Here is a 9,553-nt window from a genome sequence, read left to right on the forward strand (position 1 = left end):
AGTATCTGTTTTCTTTAAGTGCCTTGCTACCTGGGAGTCCTTCCTGACATCTCAAACAGTGGATCTTCACTTGGGAGAAGATTCTGAAGATAAGCCTTGAATATATTTCCAATTGATCTTCAGTGCAGTTTCTGCCAACCAAAGAAGTGCTCTTTATATGAGATCAGATACATTATGAAATAAAACTGTAAGAATCAGTGACATCTGGAAAACCAGCCTATTGAAAACTCAGGTATTCTAGTGTCCTGAGCTACATTTTTGGATCATGGTATATATTGCTATATATTGCTCAGTAATGATTTTACACATTATAAGCAAACACTTGCATAAAATTGTTTTCTTAAATATTGTGTAATTTGGATAAAAATATTTTAAATATGTAAAAACTCAATTTTAATAAAAAGTTTAATACAAAATTGGTTTTAATTCTCTTTCCTACTCATTAAGAATTAAATTTTCCATTTTAGCTTGCTTTGTTGATTTTTATTTGTAAGATAAATTTCCCACATTTCGTAAAACTACATAACAATTTTCAGGTAGTTGATCATTATTATTTTTTAATTGATTATGCTGGTGTCAGTCCATGGTGAAGTGGTAGCTAACTTTTATCACAAGTCTGTTTTTGACCGTCCCTAATTCTCTACGAAATGTAGATCAGTTCTCCTGAAATTTTCCATTATCATCTTATGCTGGGATAGAATTTCTATGGAAGTTTTGAGCCAAGTTGACAGTACATCAAAAACTACTTGATTTAGAAATACTTTTATTTGTATATATTATAGATAGATAGATAAATAGATGGGGGGCATGATTTCTGGTAGCCTCAGAAAACTGGTGACTGACTTTCTAGAGGTGAAAGTAGTGAATTTAGTTATTAAGAGCGGTTTAGACATACGTTGGGGATTTTGATGTATATAGAATTTAATCCATACCAGCTAGATGTGAACTTCAAGTGTATGTCGGAGCTGTCTTGACACTAAACTCTGTGTAGACCTTGCAGTAACTAGAGAGGTGTGAATGGCTTGTCAAAAGATATTTGACACTCCAAATTAATTTGAGACATATTGTCTGATGTCCACCAAAAATAAGATCTTAGGGCAATGAAATAGTACTTGACACAACGCAATTGCATTCCACAATGCTTTATGTGGTACAGAGGAGCAATTCACATCAACTGTAATGTGAAAAGTTAAACAGATGCTCTATTAAATTAATACAACATTTAAAGAATTCAGATCCACTTGAAACTTACTAAGTAGTGAACTTGATGAGTTTATAAACCTGCCTAACAATTTTCCTTACTACGTATCTGTCATTCTCAGTATTTGTGTCTATTAAGCACTTCTCTGTGGCCCTAGGTGCTTTTACAATATTAAAAAATATAGTACAAAATGAAAAACTCACTGTATATGTAATGAACTAGCCATACAATAGTATAGCACTTGTTCACCTTGTTACCCAATCCTGCAGACAAAATGAACTTAGTGAGACTTCTCACACATGGGTTTGCAAGATCAGGGCCCATCATGATGTATATTTATAATCTATTATTTGCCCATCCTGTAGTTCTTAACCCACTCCCTCCAAGAATACCTGAGGGAAAACATTAGCTTTATGGAAGATTAACAAATGCCAGGCTCTGGTGATCAAGAGGTGTAGACAGTAAGTACTATAAATGAGGGCTCTTAATGGAGAATAAGCTGCCAGCAGACTTGTCTTCCTCCCCCCACTCCTCCTCCCAGCCCCAACTAAGGGATTTCTAGGGCAAACACCTCTCTGATTACCACTGTCAGGATGCCCGTTCTTAAGTCCTTTGAGTTCAGCTGAAAACTTGCAGACAAACTGAGTTTCCAGAAATCTAAGGAGCACTAGTATTATGTGCTGTCCATATGAAGCACTAATAAAAGGTCAGCTGCATTCTGCATCAGCTTCAGTTTCTGGGTTGGCTCAAGGTATGCCTCGTGGAGCAGCACACGTTAGATTAATTATTCCTAGTCAAAAGCTTAAGCTGTTGATTGAAGCGCTTTATAAAATATTATGAAGACCAACAATGTGTCATTTTTAGGCATCTTTTGGGAAAGGTATGAGCTTTGTCTGACCTCAGACACACACAATAGTGGGATTCCTAAAAGCTAAACTGCATCAGTGCTCAATATGCCAGTCAGAGCACAGCTCATGAAAGAGGTTTTTAACACAGCTTGGCCATGTATAACACTGATGAAAGATCCAAAGCAAAAAATTAAATAGAATGTCAGTAATTTAAGTTCAAAAGAGAGGTAAGATGTGTGATCTCTGATTAACAGAAATGGATGAAGGCACAGAACCTTTTATGTGTTTTCAGCAATTAATTCTGCAAGTTCTGTTAGAATAAGATTCAGGATGTTTCTTTATTGGGCATCACACAGCCACAAACCTAGATGAATCATAAAATTTCAGGGTTGGAAGAGACCTCAGGAGGTCATCTAGTCCAACCCCCTGCTCTAAGCAGGGCCAATCCCCAGACAGATTTTTGCCCTAGATTCCCTAACTGGCCCCCTGAAGGATTGAACTCAGAACCCTGGGTTTAGCAGGCCAATGCTCAAACCACTGAGCTATCCCTTCCCCCACTACATCTGAAACTTGAAGATCTGTGGCTATTATTGTCTCTGACCTCCATAATACAGAGAGGACATTGACAGCTGTACATCAAGAAAGACATCAGAGACACTTAGTATGTTAACAAATTTTGGCTTTGGTATATTTTCATAATTTACTTTTCACTTTATTATTGATATTTAACAAAGCTGTGAATTGTGATGGGAAAGTCATCAGTTACATGGTGCTCTTTCATACCAATATATTGCTTATTCTATGGGGTGTTTTTATCAGTTGAATAATTTATAGCAGATTTGGTTTTTATGATTTGTTAATAGCATTATTGTAAAGTAGAGACAAGATCTATTCATTATTAAAATATCATTACCATTTTTGTAGGATGTAACACTATTTTGAATATAATTTGAAATTCTTCTCAAGTGATTTTTCAGACAACTTATTGGGTGTTTGGCCCTATTTCTAGACACTTAGCTTTCTTTTGTGTTGTCTTTGTTTTCCTTAGTCTATAACTTACAAAATGTTTCAACTACTCTATTAACACCCTGGCTTATTGTCTTACATTTTCAGATTTTCCTTGCTGTCTGCTGGTTTTGCACAGAGTCCAACAATTTAGCGTGGGGTCATCTTTCTAAGGTACACAGGGTGTGCTTGAGCAAACCCCCAGACTTTTAGATGCTTATAGCCTGCACCCTCTATTTTGGGGGATTCTGCACGCCTTGCCACAGAATTGTACTGCAGAATCTAAGTAGTCACTTTAAAAAAAAATTGTTTATCGCCTTATGGTAATGAAAATAACCCTGAAAATCTGAACAGTCATAAGAACATAAGAATGGCTGTACTGGGTCAGACCAAAGGTCCATCCAGCCCAGTATCCTGTCTGCCCACAGTAACCAATGCCAGGTGCCCCAGAGGGAGTGAACCGAACAGGTAATGATCAAGTGATCTCCTGCCGTCCATAACCACCCTCTGACAAACAGAGGCTAGGGACACCATTCCTTACCCATCCTGGCTAATAGCCATTAATGGACTTAACCTCCATGAATTTATCCAGTTCTCTTTTAAGCCCTCTTATAGTCCTAGCCTTCACAACCTTCTCAGGCAAGGAGTTCCACAAGCTGACTGTGCGCTGTGTGAAGAACTTCCTTTTATTTGTTTTAAACCTGCTGCCCATTAATTTTATTTGGTGGCCCCTAGTTCTTGTATTATGGGAACAAGTAAATAACTTTTCCTTATTCACTTTCTCCACATCACTCATGATTTTATATACCTCTATCATATCCCCCCTTAGTCTCCTCTTTTCCAAGCTGAAAAGTCCTAGCCTCTTTAATCTCTCCTCATGTGGGACCCATTCCAAACCCCTAATCATTTTAGTTGCCCTTTTCTGAACTTTTTCTAATGCCAGTATATATTTTTTGAGATGAGGAGACCACATCTGTACGCAGTAAGATGTGGGCGTACCATGGATTTATATAAGGGCAATAATATATTCTCAGTCTTATTCTCTATCCCTTTTTTAATGATTCCTAACATCCTGTTTGCTTTTTTGACTGCCGCTGCACTCTGCGTGAATGTCTTCAGAGAACTATCCATGATGACTCAAATCTTTTTCCTGATTAGTTGATGCTAAACTAGCCCCCATCATATTGTATGTATAGTTGGGGTTATTTTTCCCAATGTGCATTACTTTAAATTTATCCACATTAAATTTCATTTGCCATTTTGTTGCCCAATCACTTAGTTTTGTGAGATCTTTTTGAAGTTCTTCACAGTCTGATCTGGTCTTAACTATTTTGAGCAGTTTAGTATCATCTGCAAACTTTGCCACCTCACTTTTTACCCCTTTCTCGAGATCATTTATGAATAAGTTGAATATGATTGGTCCTAGGACTGACTTTTGGGGAACACCACTAGTTACCCCTCTCCATTCTGAACATTTACTTTACCATTTATTCCTACCCTTTGTTCCCTGTCTTAACCAGTTCTCAATCCATGAAAGGATCTTCCCTCTTATCCCATGACAAGATCCTAGAGAGACAAGGTGAGTGAGGTGATAGCTTTTATTGGACCAACTTTTGTTGGTAAGTCTCTGTCTGTTTCTCACCAACAGAAGTTGGTCCAATAAAAGATATTACCTCACCTTCCTTGTCTCCCTAATATCCTCAGACCGACACGGCTACAACTACACTGCATGAACAGAGAACAGACAGATGCAATGTTGTATAACTGAGTCTGAGGAGGACCTTAAATGATAGCTCTGAGTGGTATAAAGCTCTCATCTCTGAGAGTTCAACTCTGAAACTTAAATGAGAATTTTATATCACTATTAACTATTTTATTGCTGATTTTTAACATAAATAACCAGCTAATGTGTTTGTAGCACAATCTTCCTGGTACCAAATCTCAGCTATCCCCGACCTCACTTCCACAATCTTGAGCTTCCCCTGACATCTGACTATAGTGCCAGTGATATTTCTGACAACTATGTTAAAAACTTCCAGTTTCATAATTTGTCATCATAGTGTCTTCTGTCATCTACCTAAATTGATGGTTTTGGTATGAATCAAGCTAATTGTTCCTATTCACTTTTACCAGGATCATTTTGGCTTTTGTGATTCTCTTTTCTCTATGTTGGCACGTGAAAGAGAGTATACTATGTAAAATGCAGGTCATCCATCCAGAATGTGCCAGCTACATTTTTAGGATTGGCTCCTCTCAGGACAGGTGTTGCTTTCCTCACAGCAATGCCATTTCCAGACAACCTAAGAATGGGTTAGGGTTGGGGCAGCCTGCTAGAATGCTTTTCCAAACAGAGCATCACACTCCCTTGGCTGAACCTTGCTGTCTGCTGGAAGGAAACAAAGGTATGGTGGCAGTGCTTTTACATCACCAGAAGTTATAGATGTACCACACATCACCTGAACCTGAAAGAGAGATGGCCACAAACTTTCAGTGAGTCAATTTCGGGAAGTATTTCTTCATACAACACCCAGTCAACCTGTGGACCTCATTGCCAGGGGATGTTGTGAAGGCCAAATGTGTACCTGGGTTCAGAAAAGAATTAGAGAAGTTCATGGAGAATAGTTCCATCGATAGCTATTAGCCAAGATGGTCAGGGATGGAACCCCATGCTCCAGGTGTCCCTAATCTCCAATTGTCAGATGCTGAGACTGGACAACAGGATGGATCATGCAAAATTGTCCTGTTCTATTTATTCTCTCTGAAGCATCTGGTCAGAGGACAGGATACTGGGCTAGATGGACGTGTCCCAGTATCGCCGTTCTTATTTTATTTTTCCTTCAATTCACTAGTCAGGAAGTACCAAAATCTTAGAGGACTGGAAAGCTGCAACTATATTCTGTTTCAAATGCAGGGTGATAGAATATGTACAGCTAAGGAAATGCACAATTGAAAAACCACCTTTATTTAAAAATGAATGGAAATAACTTGCTCCAAAAACTTTTTTTCTGTTAAAAATATTTATATTTTGTGCGCAGGCCAAAAGATATGATTCTATTTTAAAAGTTTTGAGTTCGTCCACAGTGTGTTAAACTCAGGTATTAAATCTTTGACCGGAGTCATTTTCTTTAATAATTCTATCACTTCTAGTAGATTGTTTAGGAATTAAGCTTTACTATGTTTACATTAATATTTAACCAAGAGTGTCAAGTAAACTACCAAGTGTCAAATTCCAGGCTCAGAACCTTGAACCCATTGTTTGCATTCAACTAAAACAGTCTTGTAATTCTGATTATGCAATATGACATAATATTCGCTGTTCAACCAGCAAGCCATTTTTAGGCAGATATAATTGTTTTGTAGTGAATATAAGTAAGCTTGTTGAATTAAAAGTTAGAAAACATGGCAGTTTCAATATGTTTCAGTGTAATGTATGTTTGAGTCCTAAGGTCAATTTTAATATCAGTAAAGCAATGTGCATATTACTTTTGTAATTGTAAAGAAATGAGCTGATTACTTCTCAATTATTTTTTAGTCTCTGGAAGCATGTTTATTTAAATTGTAAATTAAGATTTTTTAATAGTGAGAATAACCATCTATACCTGAGCAGGAGCTCCATATGCACTGAGCTACCACAGAGCATGTGGCTCTTGCACGGAACATTTTTTATTCAATTAATTTTTAACATTATTTGGAGGCTGGGTCAGAAAGTTGAAATCCAGCCATATCCTGACAAGTGCTGAGCATCTGATCTTGAACAAAAGCCCACAGAAGTTGCATGCCCCCTGCACAGCTTTGGATATGACCCTTAAAAAGGACAAGGGACATTTGTTAGAGACACTCCCAGGATTTTCCATTTTGAAAGCAAATTACACTCTTAACATTCACCGATACAATTTTTTTCAGCTCCTTTTATTTCTTGATTTCCCCCCCCCCCCAGTAATACGCTGTTCTTCCAATTCAATTAACTAAAGGAGCCATTGCAGTAGAAATTATAAGTCTGCAAGCTTCAGTAAGTCTGTTTTTCAAAGTGTTAAGAAAAGTAAAGGAAGAAATTTATAAATCAGGACCTAAACAGAAAATCCACTTTGTGTAGTGCTTTCTTTCTTAGTAAGAAAAATTATGCACCCAGACTCTGTAGGTTGGGTCTCAGCATCTCTGAAAGCAGCCTTGATATACATTATTCTGTTAGAGAAACAAAGAACAAATCTTAAATCAACATCAAAAATAACTGAATGCTTTATCTGATGTAAACAGGGACTATATCTCTTTATCACGGTCTCTTTCTCTGGCAGCCCCTATAAAAATGACAAGGGCAGGCAATTATAGGAATGCAAAGTAAAAGAAAATTGGAACCAGCTTGTTTAGAAGGGTGCTCTGCCTCTGAAAATCAGGCCCCTACTAAGTGTCTAAAGTTGGTTACCTAAAATTGGAAACTACTTTTGATTAATTTGGGCCTACATCTTCCAGTTCAGTTTCTCTAGTTGCAAAATGGAACAATACAAATCTCAGGGGTGAGCTGAGGGCTAATTAGTTAATCTTTGAAGATGAAAAGTTTTATATAAACTTGCTGTGTTTCGCCACCTATCCCTCGCCGAGTTTTGTCCATTGGTCATAGAATAATAGGACTGGAAGGGACCTCGAGAGGTCATCTAGTCCAGTCTCCTGCACTCATGGCAGGACTAAGTATTATCTAGACCATTCCTGATAGGTGTTTGTCTAACCTGGTCTTAAAAATCTCTGATGAATGTCATACCTTTTGCATGGCTGATAGAATTCTCATTTGCATAAAAGGAAAAACATCATCAGTGTATTTGAAATAGATATTCTATTTGAGAGCATAAGGAAATCTGTTTTTTTTTCCTTTATTTTATTTTATTTTTGAGGGGAAAGGAAGATTAAAAAGGGATTAACGTGTAAAGTTATAGCAAACTGAGGCTGAAAGGAAATAGTTAATTGTGAATAGCTCTTAACAGACTATGGGTTAGGTTCAGTGACAGCTCACTGGGAGAAAACTAAACTTTATAAGCCAAATTAATTGTGGCAGCTTGTCCTATTAAAGTAAGTTCTTCAATGTGCATTCGTGACTCCCAGAATGTTAGTGTATTGCCTTGAGCTGCAGATGTTTTGTTACCATCTCATGGAGTGGAAGAATAAAAAAAAAAAAGTCAGATACAGAAATGCTCATGTTTATTAGATTAACATTGAAGCTTGCGGTATTTTTTGGTTCCTATTCTCTTTACTATTTCATTGTAGAGTTTTCTTTGCTGCTGATGTCGTCTGCTACCCTTTCCTGATGTTTTACATTCACAGTATCCACCTTTGTCCCCTGTTTCTGTGGAGAATGAGACCTCTACGTTGCTTGGTAGGTATGTGTTCTTCATGATTGTCATAGAGGATCAAAAGGCTTTAACTGGCATCTCAGTCCAGGATTTTACTAGGCAACCACTTTACTACTTCCAGTGCACAGGGACTTTTTTCAAACCCATATGTTGCAAATAGATATGTTTAATATCATAATACAGTACCTTTTAATAGACTACAGTGTGACTCACTAATGTTAAACTGTACAATATCCCAAAGGTTTTTATATAAATTCCTATACATCTTTTCTACTGCTCTAGGCATTCTGGGGCAGACTCATTATCTGTTAGGAAGATGCGTAGGCCTAATTTCTGCAGTCATATTTGGTGTCGGTGAGATTTGTCTTGTAAAGGTTATTTTTACTTTTTTCCTCTTCCTTTCATCTTTCTATTTCACCTTTTTTCTCTTCTCCTTGTCTCACTTTCTCTTCCTATTCTTCTCCTCCAACAATATTTGTTAGTATATTTGCTATTTTTCTAGGCACCAAGAAAGTTCTTGTTTTTATTCCCAAAGGCTTGCTCCTGCACCATTGTAGTCTGTGTTTTGCCATTGACTTAAATGAGAACAGGATAAAATCTGTAATGGACATGTGGGCTGGTATACTGATTTCCCAGCCCCACAATAACCAGTCAGATAGCTGTCAGTTGTGATCCCCTTTTTTCCAGGGATGCCTTTATGAGAACTTATAAAGAGTCTGTCATAAACAGATAGTTAAGGGTTAATGCCTCTTTTACCTGTAAAGGGTTAAGAAGTTCACCTAGCCTAGCTGACACCTGACCAGAGGAACCAATGGGGGGACAAAATGTTTCAAAAGGAAGGAGGGAAGTTCCCTTTGTCCGGGTCAGTTTCAGTTTTGGCCGGAGTGGAAAAGATCAAGGAATCAGCCTCTTATCAGAGTAGTGAGTATTAGAAAAGGAATAAATAGGTTTATGTTTATTTTCTTTTTGTAACTTGTCTTGGGCATTAGGGAATAATCAAATTAGGTATGTTTTGTGTAACTAAGTTTTTGCCCAGGGGAACATCCTCTGTGTTTTGAATCTGTTGTCCGTGAGATCATCTTGTATGCTATCTCCCAGAGGGTTTTCTTTTACCTTTCTTTTCTTTAATTAAAGCCTTTTTTTAAGAACCTGATTGATTT

At 37.4% G+C, this 9,553-nt stretch overlaps 1 protein-coding gene across 2 annotated transcripts in view; it reads left to right on the forward strand.

Annotated features, from left to right (window-relative positions):
• SNX7 (sorting nexin 7) overlaps window positions 1-416 on the forward strand; it is a 53,654-nt gene extending 53,238 nt beyond the window's left edge. For both annotated transcript variants that reach the window (XM_024107354.3, XM_065554271.1), the window contains exon 9: window positions 20-416. In XM_024107354.3, coding sequence (XP_023963122.2) covers window positions 20-100 — 81 coding nt within the window. In that variant the 3' untranslated portion in view covers window positions 101-416. The remainder of the gene's footprint in view (window positions 1-19) is intronic.
• Window positions 417-9,553: the final 9,137 nt, after the last annotated feature.

The sequence above is a fragment of the Chrysemys picta genome, chromosome 8, assembly GCF_011386835.1.
Source record: "Chrysemys picta bellii isolate R12L10 chromosome 8, ASM1138683v2, whole genome shotgun sequence".
Lineage (NCBI taxonomy): Eukaryota > Metazoa > Chordata > Testudines > Emydidae > Chrysemys > Chrysemys picta.